This window comes from Glandiceps talaboti, chromosome 18, assembly GCF_964340395.1.
Source record: "Glandiceps talaboti chromosome 18, keGlaTala1.1, whole genome shotgun sequence".
NCBI classification, from domain to species: domain Eukaryota; kingdom Metazoa; phylum Hemichordata; class Enteropneusta; family Spengelidae; genus Glandiceps; species Glandiceps talaboti.
Window position 1 is genome coordinate 19,541,382 of NC_135566.1, and position 23,546 is coordinate 19,564,927.

A 23,546-nucleotide genomic window follows, 5' to 3' on the forward strand; every position below is an offset into this window, starting at 1 on the left:
AATGACCCTATATCAATCACTTGTGGGCTAATTCCAGGATGATAATATTCAATTTTAGGATGATATAGTATTTTCCAATGCAATCACCAGTTACATTATTTTTTGAACATTTGCAAATACCTAATAACGTCATTAGTTTGCATTATGGTCCTCCTAGAATAGAATATTATCATCCTGGAATAGAATATTAGCTTACAAGTGACTGTGCGCTGTATACCCCTTATTTGATTGAATATCTTATTTCAAGGCCAACTTGGGTTGGCACTTTTTATATCACCTCATGTGACCTCGTGGATTGATATGTATAGCCACATGTACGTGAATAGTATATGCATACACGTTGTCTTTGATGTAAGTGAAACACATGTATAACTACGCCGGGGAAGTACATAAGTAGTCATTTACAGTACTGAGTCGCAGACATCCAGCATCTGTTCTTTCTCACACCGTACCGACAGACTTCATAAACTTCTACGAAAATGACGGTGGAACTGACGTATTTCAATGGACGTGGACTTGGAGAGTCTGTCCGATTCATGCTAGCAGCTACAGGAACGAAGGTAACAATGCAATATATCATGTACGACTGACTCGACTGTACTGTAAATGTAGATGTAGTCTCGGCTACCATTTACTCGAAGTATAGTACAGGCACTTGAGGCTTGAATCAATCTGCATGAATATGACAAAATTCTTATTTTAAATGCAAAATTCAAAAAAAAATTCAAAAAAATCCATATAGATTGATTCAAGTGCCTGTGCGTATATGCATAGGTTGAGACCGTTATGTATTGCAATTTGCATCATGTACTTCATAGATAGTGGATCTTCTCCACTCTCGAAATTTGCATTCACATCGCACGACATCGATTTAATTATTCGAATTACGTAAGTTAGCTTGTCGTTGAATACAAGAGTTCGTACGAAATTACATAATACGTACATCCATAGACTAAGACTACCTCGTAGGCCTGGAATATGCCGCTACGAGTACTCTCGAGTCTTACAACTTAAACATGTCATGTCATGCCATGACCCCTCTTATCCCTGAGAGGGCTCGGGGGACGACGAAGGCACGTCAGTTTTCGGAGCGCATATTTGAAATGATCACTGGGAGGGGGAGACGTCCCCCTTATTATGGCTACAGGCTAGGCGTACCTGCTACCCTATGGTGTGTGTATGTTTGTTGCCTAACTCCTGTTTACTGTTTGTCAGAGCTGAAGTCTATAATGGAGTCCCAGGTTAACACCCCCTGAAATGTGTGTTTTTATATATATATATTATACATAGCTTTTGCCAAGTCATGCATGTTCTTAATATATGGGGTGTTGATTGTGTGTTGAAATTGGTGTAAAATGATATTTTGGGTTGACATTATTGCCAACGCCCATACTACCAGCACTGGCCACTTGTACCTGTGTCCTTAACCTGCAGGCAGTAGATGAACCTCACTCTCTATTTGGTGTGTGACAATACACACCTTGTTTTGTTATGCAAATCATGGCTATAAAAGAGTAATAAAAGATGTAAGGGTAGTTATTGAAAATAAGTTGTCCCTTGACGATCACATCTGAAAAGGTCTCAAATGCAAATAATTATAAGGTCATGGGTATTATAATGTAAAACGAACGATGGAATATTTGGACCCAAGAATTTTTAAGCTACTCTACAGGGGGTTTGGGCAAGCCTCATCTTGAGTATGCAAATCAAGTTTGGTGTCCATTCTAGATGAAGCAAATTGAAACAATTGAGAATGTACAGAGGAGGGTGACTAAAAAATTACCAGATGTCCAAATTGTCTTACCGAGAAAGATTTCAATAGAGCATTATATACGTAATCCAAGAAATCAGGAAATCTGAATGGATTAGGTCATCCTGATTTATCACTGGGATGTAGAATGTGCACACATTCTTTCAAGGAAATGATGCTGTATACGTAACACCCTTGATTCTTAGAAGAAAGGAAATCCTGTATTTATGCCAACTGTGAGTTAAATTTTACCAGCACTTGAAAGATCTCTCTTAGTTATCTAAACATGTCTTTCTTAGAAACAATGAAATCACATTAATTGTGCTCTGTAATATCCCTGATTCTTGGAAGAAATGAAATTGTGTATTTTAAATTTTTGCCAACTCACTGTTTGTGTGACTTGCAACATGACCAGAAGTAAATTGAAAGAATAACTTGTTTGTGTATTGTCAATTTGTCCTCATGATTGATACACTTATGTAACCAGTGACTTTTTCTTGTTGGAGCTTATGACATTTACCAGAAACAAGGACAGATCTATGTCCCCGTGAAATTAAATCTAGACCATCCACCAGTAATAGGAAAATCTTTGTAACAACATACTGTAATTGTGTTACCTTGGTACATGATACAGTGGAGATTTTTTGTCACTCATATCCTCTTTTGGTTTTGACTTTTATTATTCACTTTACAGGACTCAACATTAACAGTAGTCCCATGCCCACAGACTACCAATTCTAGTCATGGGGTTACCATATAGTTTGCAGCTGGTAGCCCACTCAGGCTGCCACTGATTATGTTATGAGAATGGAAGATTTACGAACATAAAAGTATTTTAATAATATACATTTTTCCAATAGAGGAATATGTTTTCAGTTCAGGAATATCGGACTATAGGTCACAATCCTTGGGCTACCAATTTCTGAAACTGGTAGCCCACTGGGATAGTCTGTAAAGTACACCGTGACAGGGCGCCTTTACACATCGGCCAACTTCTCCCACATTGGGTGAGAGGAGGCCTGTGAGGGCGGAATGTCACAATGTATCTTACAGTCTACCCACTAGGACTACCAAAGAAAACAGTTAATTTTGAGCCCTGACTTAATTAGTGATATGGCTACATTATGCCAGGGGATGACACCCTACATCTGTACAAGATTGTCTACAGTAAAATCTAGTTATCAATAGCCCCACAATTTCAACATAATATGCTTCATCCTGTCTCAATCAGTGCAAGTCTCCAAGATAAGAATTTCTCATTTATCCTACTCATCCCCCCAAATACCTGTTTATTTCCCTCTATAAATAGTATACAATCATCTCTACCATGTCTTCTCTCGGTGTTAATCCCAAGTTTATGGTGTACCTTTCTATAAACAAAGCTGCAAAAAAACCATAACTTATGCTGGAACAAAAGTGATGACACCATGATGTAATTTGTTTTAATCTGCCAGCTGTCCTCTGAAATTTTATCCTTCGTATTTGAAAGAAGTTTTGACCAATTTTATTTCTCATTTGTGCTATTTTGTCTGAGACATTTTATTGGTGTTTTTTTTCCGTGTTTTCATAACTGTTGTATTATATTTCATTTTTAGTTGTTAGTTTGTTGTACAATGTGCTGAAACATAGTGTAGCGTGTTTGTTTAAGAATTGAAACAATAAAATAATAATAATAATAATAATAATAATAATAACAATGTAAATGAAGTACACGTAGCAATCAATTGACTTGTCTGGTTTACTATACGTGCTATGGTCACTGCAATTATCTCTCCCATATAGTCAAATGGATTTCTCCAGTACAGAATTCCTTTCTTACCCTGGAAAGTGAGTTTAATGTTATTGGAGCATTGATAAACGTGATTACATTATTTATTGTGTCCCCATGTGATTTACTTTTAGACTGGAGTTAGAGTAAGTATAGTGAACATTATTTGGAGCATGGAGGTCGAATCACATAACCACCTTGTCAGTTTGTTATCATGGATTAATACTGACATGCACTGTTCATCGTTTCACCCAATAGGAGGTTTAGCTAGATTTTTGGTAGAATTTGTGCATTTGACTAGACATGGAGAGATACATTTTTGTACGTTAGTGATCGCAGAAAATGTCAACATAGAATTACCGGTAGAATATTGACATGACTCCTCAGAACTTTTCTATCAAAATGGCCATAACCACTTCTCTTTTTACAGAAAATACATATATATCAAACAAAACAAGTATTTTATTTTGTCAATAAAGACATATTGCAGAAAACACAAAACAGTTATATTCCTTGGTAAGACGCATATCACATTAAATGCCAAACAACCATTTTCTTTGCTTTTCCTTACTGCATTTATGGTAGTAAACACTTATTTCACCCTAGTAAAACTTTAAGAACATTTACAGTATCATACTACCACCTGATGTAAGACTTAGTGTCTGTCTGACGTCTTTTGTAGTCTATGACAATCAAGTGTCTGTTTTAAAGTCTTGTATTTCATCAAACTACGTCATGTCTTTACCTTATAGTATACTTGTTACAGCCAGAAGGTATCAGGTATTGACACAATGGTGGTGTCTGTTACATCATGTGTCACCAAACTTACTGAAATATTTATTGTACCTTGTAATATACGAGTTGCATCAATCTGCAATATGTTTGGCCTTATTTTCCCTATGTGACCATTTTTGTTAACAGATAAAAGATTTTTGCTAAGGTGGAAACCATGGTAACTGATTAAAGATTTTTGCTAAGGTGGAAACCATGGTAACAAATTAAAGATTTTTGCTAAGGTGGGAACCATGTAACAAATTAAAGATTTTTGCTAAAATAGACACCATGGTAACAGATTAAGATTTTTTCTTAAGGTGGAAACCATGGTAACAAATTAAAGAATTTTGCTAAGGTGGAAACCATGGTAACAGATTAAAGATTTTTTTTTTGTAGATCTACGTAGTACATGTACTATTGTACATTTGTCTGTTTGGATGTGTGTTGTTTGTGATGGCGTTTTATTTGTATAGGGATTTCTGAGATTTGTCTGTTTGGATGTGTGTTGTTTGTGATGGCGTTTTATTTGTATAGGGATTTCTGAGATGCCAAAAGAAAATTTTCCATTACAAAGGTTTTGAATTGAATTGAATTGATGGGACCATGTATAAATACTTGTAATCAAGAGTTCTCACATCAGTGTGTATTATAAAAAGTACCTTTTTTTTCAGTTTACAGAGACGTTTTTAAAAGATAAAGCACAGATGACCAAGTTAAGAGAGGGTAAGTCAAATTTTGGTTCATATGATTTACATTATTTCAAGAGATTCCAACTTAACAAATCAATCAATCAATCAATCATATGCATTTTTCATTTTTATGGTTTTTAGCACTACTGAACTGATAAGGTTCAGTAGTGTTATAGGCATGGCAAAGTGTCTGTGTGTGTGTGTGTGTGTCTGTCTGTCTGTCTGTCTGTCTGTCTGTCTGTCTGTCTGTCTGTGCGTGCGTGCATGCGTGTGTGTGTGTGTGATCAAAAACCAGTGGACCGATTGACATGATATTTGGTTGGGGTATTACCTTGGGTATCTAGTTGAGAAATTGTTCAAATCAAAATGATCTTACGACCTATGTGTGATTTGGGTAAAAAAAATTGATTTTTGGTCAAAAAACTTAAACTCAAAAACTACAGGGCAGATTGGTCTGACATTTGGTGGGAACATTCATAGGGGTGTTTAGATTAAGAATTCATCATGATATGATGATTCCATCAATGATATGCTAATTAGCGCTAAAAATGTATGCTGTATTTGTATATATGATATATGCAAATTTGTTTGTATTTACTATAAACATCGACTGACAGTACTTGTTGATTTTATGATAAATATTTTACTCAACACCCATACTATCTGTCTTAATTTTTACAGCTAATTTCCAATTGTAACCCTTGTATTTACCAAAAAACTAAATTTCACATTTTTTGACCAAAAACATGTGTTTTATACCAATTTTCCCTAATTCTGTGGTCAAGTTACTGACCATACATTCATGTAAATTAAAATTCTATATTTCATAATTATTGATATACTTGTAGATGAGACCATATCCCACCTGTTTTGTTGTAAAATGATCACTGTCACTGACCCCTGTGAATAAAGTTTCAACTACATATGGTTGAAACATTTTTAAAATAAAGTTTCATAGCATCTTGACTGTAAGAGGTGGAGGGAAGAACTTTGATTTGAGACTGGAACATGTCTACCTCTTATGGAGGTCCTAGGGGGTGTCCCTCTAGAAGCTTTTGAAGTTTTTGTTACCAATTGAGCTGTCTTGTAAGTACATATTTATAAGTGGATAATTGAGAGGAGCACCGCCAGCGATGAATCTATCCATCTAAGGACATACATGCTGTCATAATGTGCCATGGTATCAGTGAAATACATACAAGAAATAGTATACTAGTTCACTCAATTATCCAAATCTTTCAGATGGATGTCTCATGTTCATGCAAGTGCCTTTGCTGACAATTGACGGTTTGCAGTTGGTTCAAAGTCAAGCCATCTGTCGCTATCTGGCCAGAAAACATGGGATGGATGGAAAAACACCAGAAGAGAAAGGAAGGTTTGTTTGTTTGTTTGTTTGTTTGTCAGTGAAAGATATTTTGACCTTGTAATCAACCAGACATGAGGAAATATCTATATAGGTAAGTTAAATGATTTATTCTGAAACTGGAGTTGTTTGATATGAGATATTCCAAAGATGTGTGCGTGCCTGTGTGTTATACTTGAGGTATATGTATGGATGATTGTGATGTTCTCTGTGGCTGTGGTGAGAGAAAGTACAGCTGAAAACACTTCAAACATCAGACTAAGTTTAAAGGTGATTCAAAATGCTCACATTCACTATTGCTATTTTGCTAGACGACATGTTTGTGAAATGTATACTGGTTTTAAAACTTAAAAAAAGCGTCTGCAAACACCTTAAAATGACCTTTTTTCAGTCAGTTCCCTTCGGATTTACTTCAAGAGTTTTTGGGTATTTCCGGTCCCACCTAGACCACAGGATTTTATGACGTCATAAGGAGACATGGTTAGCACGTAGCCTATGACGAGCGTAGTGACTATGTGAATAAAACTCAACAGCATTGTGAAAAAATACATTGTTGGTGGTTGTAATAGACATCAGTAAACAAAAACTACAGTCTACATGTCTTATTAACCAACATTTACTGATATTTACTCACACTTCCTGACTAATTGTCAGTGTCTGTGAGTATAAATGCTAAAATATTATGTCCCCATATTATGGCAAAATAAATCAAAATGGCTAGACTAGATACACATAAACACTTGTAATGTCGCGTGTTTCACATTCAGTGACTTTTATTTATCTGATTTTTTATTATTTGCCGATAAGAAGCATCACAATACCATCGACATGCATGATGCGTTGACGGCATATTTTAGCCTACTATACTCGTACTCGCTGATGTCGCCTTTTGAATGGCACATACAAAGTAAACACATTTCATCTCGAATAGATATACTAGCTATTAGAATACCCATATTATCAGCAACAAGAATTGTAAAGAATTACAAAATTTCGTGAGTTTCGTGTTGTCATTTATATGACTTTAGCAACTCGTCTGGAAGAAAACTTGTATGGTTTCCCTTTTTGCAATATCACTTCATACAACAAGCCTATTTAATATTCATTAGAAGAATTTTGTAACGAATCATGGTATTCGAAGTATACAGTTTAGGAAACCAACAAATCAAATATCGCGATGTGTTCATGATATATGATTGGACAATATTGACGTCGGCAATCAAGGTCGTGACCCCAGCACATGGTTATCAGAGAAAGTCTGTAACTAGATATTAGACACGTTCGCTTCAGTCCAATTTCTCAGTGTTTGGTTTGACGTTAGAGACATTATTTCTGTACGACTTTTGCAATATATCTAAATAATAAATATGGATTATTTCAACACATGTGGATAAATTCAACCCGAATGTGCTCTCCGAGTCCATACGTACATACACCCACTTCAGCTTTGATCGGCGGAACTCCCGTAACTATCCTACGTATATATACTGCTGCGACCGCGGTGACTGCCAGCGAAACAAAACTTGACAACACTACCCACCTACCGATAATCAAATATATAATAATCACACACTGTGATAAAAACACGCAATAATTCGAGTCCCCAACACGTTGATGAGCCCTACTTCTGTTCAGTCCGACTGCGAGTTTCTGAGGTTTTACATGGGTCTCAGACTCGGACTAGAGTATCGCGCCCTAGGCCCTAGACAGCCCTGGCAGAAAATAGTATATGTAAACTTGCGTTCACAAGCCAAACATGTGACAATACAAGACCACAACGAAAACTGAGAAACATTTACAGGTCACTCTCATTTTATATATGGACAACAAAATTAGGTCGGCCACAGTTCCATTTACATGCAATGACTCGGAGCGTGATTCCACATGCTTGGAGCAAATCGAATCAATAAGTGTATTATGGGACCAACAAATATATTGTGGTACTGCATGTCCTGATACGTTTTCTTGAAGTTTCCCATGGGTATTCTAATACCTAGTATATTTATTGGAGATGAAATAAAAGGTGACGCAAGTACGAGTATAGTAGGCTAAAATATGCCTTCCTCGGATGCCGTTGACCCCGGCCCTCAACGCATCACGACGGCATTGTAATGCTTCTTCTAAGCAAATGATAAAAAATCAGATAAATAAAAGTCATTGAATGTGAAACACCCGACATTACAAGTGTTTATGTATATCTAGTCTAGCCGTTTTGATTTATTTTGCCATAATATGGGGACATAATATTTTAGCATTTATACCCACAGACACTGACAATTAGTCAGGAAGTGTGAGTAAATATCGGTAAATGTTGGTTAATAAGACATGTAGAGTGTAGTTTTTGTTTACTGATGTCTATTACAACCACCAGCAATGTATTTTTTCACAATGCTGTTGAGTTTTATTCACCTATTGACTACGCTCGTCATAGGCTACATGCTAACCATGTCTCCTTATGACGTCATAAAATCCCATGGTCTAGGTGGGACCGGAAATACCCGAAAACACTCGAAGTAAATCCGAAGGGAACTGACTGAAAAAAGGTCATTTTAAGGTGTTTGCAGACGCTTTTTAAAGTTTTGAAATCAGTATACATTTCACAAACATGTCGTCTAGCAAAATAGCAATAGTGAATGTGAGCATTTTGAATCATCTTTAAATGACTGTAGTATACCCATTCTAAATGGGTATTTCACAGTGCTGTTTCAGGTATGTACAACTCAAGTGATATTAATTACACAATGATCCCATTAGTGATATGCAAATTAGGGCTAAAAACATGATTTTTTGGTGAAATGTCTGTCAGGAATATTTAGGCAGAAAGGAGTGTACAAAAATTATTATTTTATTGATCTCATTAAACCATTAAATTTTCATGGGTACTTAACATAATGTAACAAGTGTATGTGAATGGCACTTGGATTAATCTCTCCTTGAGGTTGCTGGAAACATTGTCTGTCCAACTAGTTACACTGAAGGTTTGTTCAAGGTAAAATGTCTGTCTGTCTGTCTGTCTGTCTGTCTGTCTTGTGGATGATGCAAGTGATTTTGGTAATAAGATATGCCCATAGCAAAAGGTAAACAATGATTTATAATGCCAAAGCAACATTGGTGACGGAAAGGCAAATGAATAAACATTGCAAAATTGTATGTAGATGTGCCTAGCAACAAGATCATGCTCATAGCAACAATTAAATGATGGTGTATGTTGCAAATATAACACCCTAGATGGGTAGGCATGGGAATAAATCTTCAAAGAATGTATGCGAATATGTCTAGCAACAAGACCACATAATCATTGCAGAAAATTAAAGTTTACTGTCAACAGTTGCTACAACACCATTGGTGCTTTTATCTTTAAATCACAATTGTTTTTCAGAGTTGATATGATCAATGAAGGCGCCAGGGATTTGTTATCCAAGTTCTTTGGCATTGGATTTGTACCAAACACAGATGAGTTAATTGAAACTATCAAAAAGCAACATCTTCCTCGATTTTTACCGATATTTGAAAAGGTAAATATTGCTTTTTATTTTTTTTGACCTTCATGATTAGGCTCTTCAATCACTCTCTCTCTACATATATATATGAATTTCTGTAATTTTATAGTAAAAAAAGATTTTTTTCAAATTCATCCAGATTGATACAAGTGCCTGTGCTAATAGTAATACACCATACATGTTAAAACGAGAGAGTTATTGAAGTTGCACATATATATATTGCATTGTTACCTTCGTTCCTGTAGCTGCTAGAGCATGAATTGGACAGACTCTCCGAGTCCACATCCATTGAAATACGTCAGTTCCACCGTCATTTTCGTAGAAGTTTATGAAATTGGTCGGTGTGAGAAAGAACAGATGCGGAATGTCTGTGACTCAGTACTGTATTTATGACTACTTATGTACTTCCCTGGCGTAGTTATACATGTGTTTCACTTACAATTTCAAAGACAACGTGTATGCATATAGCCTGTTCACATACATGTACCTTTAAATCAATCCACGAGGTCACATGAGGTGATACAAAAAGTGCCAACCCAAGTTGGCCTTGGAATATATACTATCAAATAAGGGGTATACAGGGCACAGTCACTTGTAAGCTAATATTCTATTCCAGGATGATAATATTCTATTCTAGGATGGCCATAATACAAAATAATGATGTTATTATGTATTTGCAAATGTTCAAAAAATACTGTAACTGGTGATTGCATCGGAAAATAGTATATCATCCTAAAATTGAATATTATCATCCTGGAATTAGGCCAGAACTTGAAGTTACTGATATAGGGTCATTGTACATATAATTCATGTCTGGTGATCGATCGACGCGACGTGCAAACTAGTGAAAGTGAATCTCAATCTCTCTTCTCTCTCTCTCTTCTCTCTCTCTCTCTCTCTCTCTCTCTCTCTCTCTCTCTCTCTCTCTCTCTCTTCTCTCTCTCTCTCTCTCTCTCTCTCTCTCTCTCTCTCTCTCTCTCTCTCTCTCTCTCTCTCTCTCTCTCTCTCTCTCTCTCTCTCTCTCTCTCTCTCTCTCTCTCTCTCTCTCTCTCTCTCTCTCCAAAATTCTGACACCATTACAATTGGTCCTCACAAGATATTATTGTTTGGTGTGTTTTTTTTATCACAGTATTCAATGTACATTGATGCTTACCTGTAGTTTTAGACTCACTTACTTGTGTGTTTCTGCTCAGCCAAGATGGTATGGTATTGATTATTTCTGAAGTTACTTTATTTAGAAAATAATGTGTGCATTGGTTATGGTATATCTCTTTTTGGAGGATGTGGTGGCCCTGAAAAGTGCCGATTGGTTTGGGTTTGGGTCTTGTCAAGATGAGGCAAGACAAGTAGATCGTTGTTGGTGATGTTTACACTACAGGTCCGTTCAATTTACTACATGCCCACAGTAACTTTGATGTAGTAATTTCCTTCTCTGTGTATTTCTCCCATAGCTTGAATATTCTTCCCTGCAAACTCTTGCAGGATTTTCTCTGATAACGACGTAGCTGTCCCTCTCTTACACACTTCACGTTCAGATCTGTCAGACTGGCTTCTTTATGTAGTAGTGGAATTAATAGATATAACTGCAACTTGCATTGCTATTTATTCTTCTGTGCCACCCTTCCACATCATTATTGGTATGCACTGGATTCATGAAGACACTCCAGGATGAAGGTGGCCAGGTACTGCTGTGAATCCATGTATTTCCAATGTAATTTATTAGAGGTTGTATGTCAGGAGTAGACCTCTCTGCCAAAGCTTGAAACGAATCTTCGACGTGTTCTGCAGGGAGGAAAGGTAATGCCATCAACTACTTAATGAAATTGTGAGTGGCTCCATTCAGACTTGCAAACCAAGCTATTACACCTTTCTCCACACAGCTTGCATCCAATGGAAGCAACAGCCTTGAATGCCCTTCATAAACCAACTTCAAAGTCCATTTCAAACTTTTCTACTCTTAGGTTTGGTACCAGTCTCTTAATTGCCTTTAACACCTTCTTGTAGTCTTTCTTCTCACGCCTTGATATAAGTGCAAAGACCAGAGGTACTTGCGTCACGTTCCCATCTGGACCCTTCATGAATGTATGTATTGACAACATCTGGTAAAATGGCTGGTGTACTATTTTGAATGTCGCATCAACGTACCAAGACTTCGACTGGCTCAGGACTTCTGCTTGTTGCGATGTATAGAAAATCAGATGACGGGCTCCTTCAATAGTAACATCTTTCTGCAGAAAACCCGGAGGGATGAAACTTAAGTCAATGTCAAAATTCAAATCGTGTGGTTCCTCTGGTCGTAAATGTTGCCTCAGACGATTTGCAGTGCAGATAAGGTTTGTTGTAGTAGGAAGACTGTCAGATGGCTGGTCTGGACCAACATCTTCAACTATAATTTTTTCAACTATGTCTCCTGCTGAACGGAATAACTCATTTCTTGCTACACTCTTAACCTTCAATGTTGTTCTCGTTGCGATTCCGGGTTGGCCTGGGTGGTTATGACCATGTAGTCCAGCAATGTATGAATGTCCGTGCTGTAACACAGATGCGGGACAGCGAATGAGTTTATTAGTGCGTACACGACACCGCCAGGTCTTGCTTGATGTTTTGTTTATCTTAATATTGTATATATATCCATGACTGTCGTTGTCTGAAGATGGTTCTGGATCATTGGTTTGGTTGATGTCAGGTTTTGGATCATTGGTTTGGTTGATGTCAGGTTTTGGATCATTGGTTTGGTTGGTGGCAGGTTCTGGATCCTCGGTTTGGTTGGTGTCAGGTTCTGGATCATCGGTTTGGTTGGTGTCAGGTTCTGGATCATTGGTTTGGTTGGTGTCAGGTTCTGGATCATTGGTTTGGTTGGTGTCAGGTTCTGGATTATCGGTTTGGTTGGTGTCAGGTTCTGGATCATCGGTTTGGTTGGTGTCAGGTTCTGGATCATCGGTTTGGTTGGTGTCAGGTTCTGGATCATCGGTTTGGTTGGTGTCAGGGATCAGTGGTTTGGTCGGTTACTTCTGTAGACAGATGTGTGCTGTCAGCAAGGGTTGTAGTATAAATAGGGATGAGGCATTTTTCATGGATTTTTGAAGAATAAAACAACTGTTCTATGTTTTAAATCAAATGACCGAAAGTATTGCTGGGTATCGCGTAATGAAATGTTTGAAAAGAAATCAAGAAACTGACACCTTGATTGACCTTACTTAAATGAATTAGAATTTCCACTTGCCCAAGGGGGCAAACCTACTTGCCCACAATATTTATTCATGATTATATTACATTTAATATGTCCATCAGTGTTGGTTGTCTTGACCTCTGTCCTTTGTTAACTAGTGTTCAGTTGGTTGGGTTGGCTCAAACAGATGAAGAGCAGGACCATCTATGGATATTCGCATCAGCATATCAAGTGTTTTTGGATCGAGACTAGATCTCCAGTCAGATTTTATTCTGTTCATACATGAGGCACCGGAGCAGTTTCACTTATGAAGAATTTCAATGCCTTGTAAAGTCAAAAAAACTTGTTTATTGTTCCATGGTCTAAAGTTACAAATTCATACATAGACCCTCCAACAAGTGTGTAATCAATGTTAATAAAACACGAAAGTAGTTCCAACCATTCATCAAATACCCCTCTTTGTTACACATGTAATCCAAGCATTTACTTGCCCAGCTGTTCCAGAGGGGTGTAATTGTAACAGCATTGAATGGCTTTTCGAAAGAGTTGTGACATCCCCTAAATAGTGAATGTACATAAATGACACCCACCACAAAGAGTAAGGGAGTAAGGTTTTTTCATGGCACAGCAATAGTACACTGTAAAGTGTTTCTTACGTGACCCCTTCGGGTTGGCAAAGTGTGAACAGAAATCACTAAACTCATACCTTGATTGCTGTTACCCACTGTATAAAGAAGAAGTAAGTTGAAATAATAGGACTTGAAATGCCTTCTGCAGGCCGATAAGGTAGCCTGACCAAGAGGTTGTACTGTTCTTACTTTAACTACCATGCGTAATAATACTGTGTAGTACTTCAGTCGGTAGTGGTTATAGGTCCTAGGTGGCTCGAGGACAAAATCTGATGTGGTAACCAATTTGCACCAAGTAACATTGATATCGCTGAAACGTGATACCAAAAATGTAAAACACCACAGACCAAAATTACTTGTACATACAATAATCAGCTTTATACACATTTGTGGATTTTTTAAAATCCAAACTGGGCTTTCAAACTTTCAGTTATGCAGTAAATATGTCATGAATTCTCATAAGTTTGCCATGTGATTGAACCTCTGTCTACATGTAACCTATATAGCTTGAAGAGCTGTTGTAGAAATTGTACATACATGTAAATACTCCATATTTTCTCAAACAAAACACAGCTACCCTATAATTGTCAGCATCTATAAAGCTCCACCTGTAGGAGGTGAATCTAATTCACTCTATAAAAGACAAAAAAGTTGTCATCAATTTTGAAGAATTGTAGGAAATGACACTGCTTGCCATTAAAACTGTTAAAACTTGTTACATTCTGTTTCAGGTGTTGACCAACAGTTCATCTGGGTATTTGGTTGGAGATTGTCTAACCTATGCTGATATGACTTTGTTTGAGGCTTTACTCAACACCGAGGAGGTCATTCCAGGTTCTTTGACAGAATTTCCCAAAGTGCAGGTATGGGTTTCTTTATTGCTAAAATCAGGGAGTACAAAATGCGTCTGATGACACAACAATTTTGTTGCTGTTTGAGGATAGATTTTGATGTAAAGGAGTATGTGTGATGTGAAAGTTCAAGATTTCTACTTTGGGAAATGTGCACATGTCTGGTTCTTCATGCAAAATATTGCCAACACAAAAATAGCATGAATATTTAATACATAATTATTCCTTTAACCATCTCAGAGTTGAACCAATATCTCAGGTTTGAACCATCTCAGAGTTGAACCATCTACTATTATCCATTCAGAAAGCAAAGATGGTAATATACATTTTCAAATCTGCCCACACTGGCATCGATATTAGTGATCATGTAAATTATGCTCACTTGAATACTCAACTCCCTGAGGAGCATACAATCCATTGCAGCCTTTATAAGTGCATAGGATTAAAGCATTGACATTGCAACCTCTATCCTACCAGGTCCCCAATTATACAGCTGGGCTGATTGAGACACAGTCATGGTTCAAATCTTGCCGTAGGACTTTAGCCATTCAGAAACAAATGGCAGCAGTGGGGCTTGAACCTGCAACCTGTAGATTCCAAGCTGACCACTGCACTGTAACCATTTAGTCAGGACACCAAGGTCCAAAAAGTGGCTTAAAACAAGAGTTACTTTACATGGTTTAAAGTACAATTTTGATACCATATTTGGTTAGAGTAATATCTAGGCCTTCAGAAAACTGATGTTGCCCCTCTAGACTCTCTTACGCAAACTCACAGGAGGCAGTTTCCATGGTAACAGTGACATTATTTTGAAGGATGCTAAACGTTAAAAAACGTCATATCTCAGGCTCTAGAAGTGCTGTAATCATAATCAAAGTATGTGTATATATGTTATGGGAGACAGGCACCTCATTGATTATATGACATTTCCGATCAACATTCAAAGTCATAATAAAAATTCAAGGTCATCTTATTTTTTCTATATTTTTATTAAAACTCTGGCAGAAAATTTTATATAATTAACATCAGGCATAGTTGTTATTGCTGAAAATCAGTCATAAATATAACAAATGATATAGTCTTTCAGGAAAAATACAGTAAAAGCCTATTTGAAGATGCTTTATTACAAAATCCTGTTACCAAGACAACTGATATCAAGATCTGCAATTATGAAAAATATGACAATACTGAAGATCTCAAGTCCCAAAGTGCTATAGATTTGACCGAAGTGTCTGTACATGGGTTTTAGGGGATGGGCAACTCACTGAATGCAAGATCTTTTTTATCCAAGGTCAAGGTCATTGTCCAAATTCAAGGTCATCTTAATTTTTCATTCTTTTTAATCAACAAATCACCGAATTATTACAATAGTTAAAATTAAAGATAATGTTATATGCTACCAAAAGGTCATAATAGAAAGACAATGGCAAAAATATATTAGACATTGCTTTGAAATTACACAAATGAAATTACCGGGTCAACAAAGTAATGTTACCTCATCAACTGATTTGGTATCTTGAATAATTCTCAAATAGTTTAATGCTGTATATCTTGGTGTCTGAAAGAGCTATGAGTATGATGCAATTGTCATTACATTGGTTTTGAGGGATGGACTACATATTGGTTACGTGTATTTTACGTATTAGATTAAAGTCAAACCTGACATATTACTGCTGAGGAAGAAACATCACGACTCCTATCAGATATCGTTGCTTAAACGGCTACAAATTCAACGTAGAAGAGGAATCACAACTAAACTTGAAATTAATCACCCAGTATGGGTAAATAAAGAGAAAACCATATTTCAGAAACAACTTATTATTGCAAAGGAAGAAATATACTAAACACAGCAGACATAATTATCAACATTATTCAAAGATATTTGCTTGGTGGAACAAAACAAAACAAAATTAATAATGATAATACAATAGAATAATATATAACTGTATTGCCAATTGCTCAAATTGCATTAGAAATTGGCTTTCCACGTGCACTCACAAAAAGAGGTAAATAAAATTGAAAACTAAAGATTGTAAAGAAAACAATAATTGAATAAAACATTGGAAAGCAAATGCAAGTGAAATATAAAAGCAATAGATAAAATTGATGTAACACATCAAACAATTTAAAATACAAATGATGCTAAAGATACAAATGCAGATACAAATAATATGAAACTAAAACAAATGGTAAAAGGTCCTAAGACTGGTTTAAAATACAAATCGCAGATTTCTAAAATGTTCTGATTTCGTTTTTATACTCCTATACCGCCTATCTGAGGGTAACAGTTCTAAAAATGTATGTGCCGGATGACTGGAATCCTTGATGATGGATGTAGCTTTATGAATGGATCTGGAATCATTTGATAGATTGATTGTAAGGATGGTGATTCTGTACCGATAATTCTCTGTGCTGTCTGGACAGCTCTCTCAAGTCCAACAACTCATCGTAGGTGATGTTGTTAAACCAGACTCTCTATGACAGTGTGGTAAAAAATGACTAAAATACAACCATGACTCATTCTAAATTTCTTTAAACGTCTCAGAAAATAAAAACGCTGTTGTGCTTTCTTTACAAGGTGTTCAGTATTTGTTTACCAAGACAGTCGATGTGAAAGATGAATACCCAGGAATTACGAAAATACTGACATAATATATAATATAAAATAAAAGCACTTGGTAAAGGGCTGGCATTCATTTCCACACAAAAGTCCTCAACAAAAATGTTGAATATGTAACTAATCAGAAAGATGAATGATTTTTCATGCATAATCCATCTGAAATATCTGTAGTAAGATATAAAATATGAAAACGTCCTTTAATAGACTAAAATCTATATGGACACCACATATACTATCTAGAAGCAACAGCAGGAGAAGCATTGTCGAAAAATCCTTCAACAGTATATGTAAAGCCTCAAAATGCGACATGATCACCCTTTATCTAAAAACGTATGTATCAGTGAGTTGCCAGTAGAGTTTTGAGACCTTGAGATACACCACTTTCAGTTTTTTACATAATTCTGTATCATTCTCGATTTAAATCCTGGTTACAAACTTTTGTAAATAAGTATCGGGAATGAAATATACACCGAGCTTGAGTCAAATGTAGGATCCTGTCTGCAATTTACAAAGCCAATCAAGTTACGTCAAATTAGTTAATCTTAAAGTCTAAACAATCTCTACTAACCAATCCTATATATTTCTAATTGACCAATCAAATGAAGATCAATATCAAATTCTAGCCAATATGTATGGAATGTAGGAAAACTTTCATTTCTGTGTGATCTGTAGGTTTTTTGTTAGATGTCAATAAAGTACGAGTGGCTATCTTTATAGTACTTGGTTGTACAGGCGTCAAGCTGACCCTAAATATGCCTTTGTTACAAAATTTATGACAGACTATACAATTTGCTATCTGATGTCTGCAGCAGTTTATAGCAAAAAATTTATGTGGGTGTTCGATAAAAGTGAAAAATTGAGGTGACCTTGTAATTAGACTATGACCTTGACCTTGGATTGAAATGACCTTGTGATAAGTGTGTTGCCCGTCCCCTAAAACCTATATATAGACACTTCCATCATATCTAGCACTTCGGGACCCTGCGATATTCAGTACCTTCATATTTTGGTGATCTTGCTACCAGTTGTCTTGGTAACAGAAGTTTGTCATAAAAGCAGCTCAGTATATGCCTTTGCTGTGTTTTTCCTGAAAGACTATATAATTTGCTATTTGCTGAGCGATTTTCATCTGTAAAGATCATGTGTGATGTTAGGTATAGAAAAGACTCCGACGGTATTTTAATAATTACAAAAAATTAAGATGACCTTGAATTTTTTAACAATGACCTTGACCTTAGATCAAAAGAATCATGTAATCAGTGAATTGCTTGTCCCCAAATCCCTATATACAAACATTTACATCATGTTAATAGCACTTTCAGATTAGTATATTAACACGTTGGTATAATTGGGGATATTGACAGCAGTTGCCTTGGTAACAGCTTTTTGGTACAAAACAACTTCATATATACTTTTTTCACATTTAAGGAAAGATTGTATGTTTGGCTATTTTCTGACCGACTTACAGCTTTACCACTCATATCTGACGGAAGTATACAGAAAAGTTTCAATGAATGTTTCGATCAAAGTCCAACAAATTAAGTTGAACTTGAATTTTGACTATGACCCTGAGCTTGAATCGAAAAGGTCATGTAATGGTTGAGTTCCCTGCCCCCTAAAATATATATATAAACATACTTTAATTGTAATTATGCCATTTCTGGGGCACGGGATATGATGTGTTTAATGTTTTAGCATCCTTAAAATAATGTCAATGTTACCATGGAAACCGTCTCCTGTGAGTTTGCGCAAGAGAATCCAGAGTGACGACATCAGTTTACAGAAGGCCTAGATGTTACTCTAACCAAACATACTGCCCAAATTTGTACTTCAAGCCGGGCAATTTTTTTTCAAAATTTTCAGCCTTGGCACCCTGACTAATTACACCATCATGACTCAATTTCTTCTTCAACAAGTCACAAAGTTTGTTTTTGACAAGCCCATTTTAAATTAAGAGAGACACAAACAATCTAGATGGACTACAATATATTGTAGATTAGGTCCCATTTGCACGTTGATGATTTCAAACAAAAATGTTAAAATCAGTAAGTCGTTTTCATGCATTTACACAATAAGCAGACAAATATTTTTGACCATTTACATGGAAACACCAAAGACAGAACAAATTGAAAATGATACTGTTGCTAATGTGCCAATTGTCATTGATAGGGTCAGTGTTTTCAGTTTGTTCCATTTTTAGCACAACTGAACTGAAGGTTCAATAGTGCTATAGGCATGTCTGTCTGTCTGCCAGTCTGTGTGTGTGTGTGTGTGTGTGTGTGTGTGTGTGTGTGTGTGTGTGTGTGTGTGTGTGTGTGTGTGTGTGTGTGTAAACAACTTAAAATCAAAAACTGCTGGACCGATTGCTTTGATATTTGGTGGTCATGTTACTTCTGGTACCTAGTTGGGATATTGTTCAAATGAAAATGATTGCATCAGAGATGTTGGTTTTGGGTCAAACAATGTGATTTTGGGTCCAAAAACTTAAACTCCAAAACTACTGGGCAGATTGGCATGAAATTGATGGGGACATTCTTAGATGTGGGTAAATTAAGATTTGTTCATTACATGATGATTCCCTTGTAATATGCAAATTAGGGCTAAAATGTGTCTTTTTGGTCAAAAACCTATAATTCCAAAACTACTCAGCAGATTGGGGTGAAATTTAAGAGGGATGCATCTGTGGGTGTATAGATGAAGATTTATTAAGCATATAATGATCTCATCAGTAATATGCAAATAAGGTATAAAAATGTGAATTTTGGTCAAAATTTATATCTCAAAAAGTACTTGGTAAATGAGACTGAAACTTGATGAGATGTTTCTAGAAGAGTTATTCTGCAGATTTTCTTCAAAAAAGTTGTGACACAATTGGCCCTAGCAACCATGACCACGCCCTTAGCAACAACCGAAAGGTAGTATATTTTGCTCAAATAACAACATCTGGTAGGCAAGTGAGTAAACTTTCAAAAAATGTATGCAAATATCCCTAGCAACAAGACCATGCCGATAGCAACAGCCAAATGGTTGTGTATTTCACAAAGATAATGACAGGGATTAATAGACAATTGAACAAACATTCAAAAATGAATGAAAATTTGCCTAGCAACAAGACCAAGCCCATAGCAACAACCAAATGATTACGTATAATGCGAAGATAACAACAGGCATCAGTAGACAATTGAATAAACATTCAAAAAATGTATGCAAATGTGCCTAGCAACAAGACCACACCCTTAGCAACAGCCAAATGATCATGTATATTGTGAAGGTAACAGGGATTAGTAGACAATTGAATAAACATTCAAAAAATTTATGTAAATTTGCCTAGCAACAAGACCACGCCCATAGCAACAGTCAAATAATGACGTGTATTACAAAGATAACAGGAATTGAAAGACAAATGAATAAACATTCAAAAAATTGCACATATCACAAAGATAGTAACATGGTTGGATAGGCAACTTGATAGTCATTCAGCAAATGAACACCTATTGTTAGCATGGACTAGCATATGGATAAACATTTTTAAAAACTGTACAGTTGTGCTACAATACCATTGGCGGTATTTTTTCATGAATGGTACACACATGATTAGAAATTTTGTGTAGAAAAATTACATGTGATGAGCTATCAGAGATGGACTGTACTGGGAATGGAATTGTTGATATCCATTGATAGATTACATTATATCAACATGTCACAATAATGGTACCGGTTTTAGTTTGCGTCTGTAATTGCTTGTCAAACCGATTTTTGATTTTGCCTTTTGAATACAACATTAGGTTTGCTAACCTCAATGCAGACACTTTGTTTTTACTTTTGCAAATAAAAGAAGGAACCACGCTTTTGTTGTCTGTGATATTGTTATATGCTTTTATATATGCAATTCATCTTTATTATTTATAGGAATTTAAGGAAAAAGTGGGTGCCTTACCACGCATCAAGGAATTCATGGAAGGACCACAGAGGAAGGGGAAGAACACTCCCGAATACGTCAAACATGCACTGAGTGTGCTTTACTAAACTGAAGTTCACAGGTTTACATTACACAGAGTACTGTTATACATAATTTGTAGGTAGGATGTGCCTTGTGGACAGAGTTATCAGAATCTCTCCAAACTATACCATATGAACGCATATTTCTGGTTCTTTTGAAATGATAAAAAAAATGTATGTCATTGTATTTTGGGAACAAGATTTGATGATGTTGTTACATTTGCTATTCCATTGTAGCAATATGGCATGATATGATGTGAATGTATTTTTGATTTGATAGTAAACCTATTGGAATGCCCAGTTTTGAAGAACTTCATTTAAAATGAATTTGGCATAAAATAACAAATAATGGGCAATGTTTCTTCTGAAATCATTTCCCAAATGGAATGCAACCATTTATCTTTTAGCCTCATCTGTATGCTGTGGTAAAAATGTTTATTTTTATATCCATTTCTTCTTTAAGATCACCTATTTGAAAGATTTGAATATGGAAATAATCTTTAACATTCATAAATGTACGGTTAAAGTAATCCTTACCGCAAATATAATATCAAATTATGAGTATAATAATCAAGTAAAAAATGTTCTGATAATTCAATCAATTAGACAATCAAAGTAATATATGTCCTATCTTAAACAGAAGTGTCAGAAAACATGTAAGAATGCTTAATATACCCCGGTACTGTGAACCTGGATACTTTTACTACTAGAAAATTTTGCAATTTCACAGATGTCAACAAGTTCTCAAAGGCTAATTTTTACAAATTACCACATTGGTACGTTGTGTTCATGTACAAGGAGGCATTTTAGACAGTACTTATTTTTTGCATTTTTTTCCCTGTGAAATAAGCGAAAATTAATCTTCAGTGATTATTTCCAGGTTTACAGTAGATCCCAGTTATTTTCAGATTATTGAAATTAATCTTTGTTTCTTTGAGATTTATGATATTGAAGTCTTGGTTACTCAATAAAGAAACTAACCTAAGCTCAATGTCATTCAACTCTTAGCTGAAGTTTTGCTAAGATTTTGAAACAACTCAAAGAGAGCAAGGGAAGGCAATGTAGTTATTCTATGTCACTCTAAATCTAAAGGTTTTGAAACAACTCAAAAAGAGCAAGGGAAAAGAATCTGTTATGGTAAAACTTATATCCTAATGTTAAATTATATTTTGATGGGCCCGTTAAAACCCTTGGGAAATACGAAATAGATTTTACCAACTTTTAGATCATTATAAAACACTGTACTGTTTAACATCTATAAAGGGGAACAAGACTGAGACCAATTTTATCTTAGCTGCATCTCTTACATGCTAAAGGGAATAGAACAGTTATTTTCACTAATTCTGTATCTTGCAACCGTTCTTGAACAAAGTTATAAGAATTTTAAATCTGGCTTAAAAAAGACCTCTTACACTGGGAGAAGGCATTGTGGGAAATGAACAAAGTAAGGAGCTTAACCATTGTTTGGGCAAGGTTTCAAAAGTTGTGAAACTTGTAAATTTGTTTATTTCCCATGATGCTTCACACCAGTGTCTTTTTCTCAGCCAGTTTCCATAGCTCTTTGTCCGAGAGGCTATGCAATGCAGGGTTGATAAAAGTGACTTTTCTGTTAAAGTTTCCTAATGTAAGCATAAGAAATACACCTCACTTGTGTTTCAATCAGTTGTAACTCCCAGCAGTGTTATTTAGCCAGTATTGTTACATATCATCCTTTTCTGATTCATAAAATGTATAAATTGAACAACTGTCTATAGAGAGATTTTCAGCAAGTAATTGATAATGACTGAACATGAATATACATCATTAAGTAGAACAAAAACTAAAGTAATCAAGAGAACAGTATCAAAATCTAGACTTTTGTTATTGGACTCAGAGGCTGTCATATACATCAGTGATGTGAAAGATTTTTAAGTTCTTAAAAAGTAAATTTGTCATTTTTATCTAATACACCTCTGATATGATGAGAACATGTAATGTAATGTCATAGAATGTAACTTCTTCAAATTGTTCCTCTGTAATGTGATTTTTTGTGTGTGGCAAAAAGTGCATAGCATCAAATAAAACTTGTAGTAATGTCAAAATGTTTTTTTTTTAAGTGTCCATGTGTGTGTGTGTGTGTGTGTGTGTGTGTTTGTGTGCGCGTATGTGTGTGTGTAAAACTGAGTATCATGAGTGAAACCTCAAGCCATGCGTGCGTGTGTGTGTGTGTGTGTTTGTGTGTAAAACATTGAGTGTTGTGAGTGAAACCTCAAGCCATCTTCATTTCTCCTGTATCTGTGTCTACTGATAATAATGTTAATAACACATGTAACAGTCAACTTCCCGGTTCCAAGATGCATTGCACGAGAGAACGCCACTTACTCATGTCACATTCTCCGCACACTATAATCATGATAATTCATGATATTTGTGAGGCTAGCCCATGAGACAACGC

At 35.8% G+C, this 23,546-nt stretch overlaps 1 protein-coding gene across 1 annotated transcript; it reads left to right on the forward strand.

The window, feature by feature from the left end:
• Positions 1 to 361: 361 nt before the first annotated feature.
• On the forward strand, positions 362 to 23,185 carry LOC144449095 (glutathione S-transferase alpha-4-like). The gene is made up of 6 exons (XM_078139524.1): positions 362 to 560; positions 4,964 to 5,015; positions 6,224 to 6,356; positions 9,724 to 9,859; positions 14,374 to 14,505; positions 21,023 to 23,185. The coding sequence occupies exons 1-6, from the start codon at positions 480 to 482 to the stop codon at positions 21,137 to 21,139; spliced, it is 651 nt and encodes a 216-aa protein (XP_077995650.1). The 5' UTR covers positions 362 to 479; the 3' UTR covers positions 21,140 to 23,185.
• Positions 23,186 to 23,546: the final 361 nt, after the last annotated feature.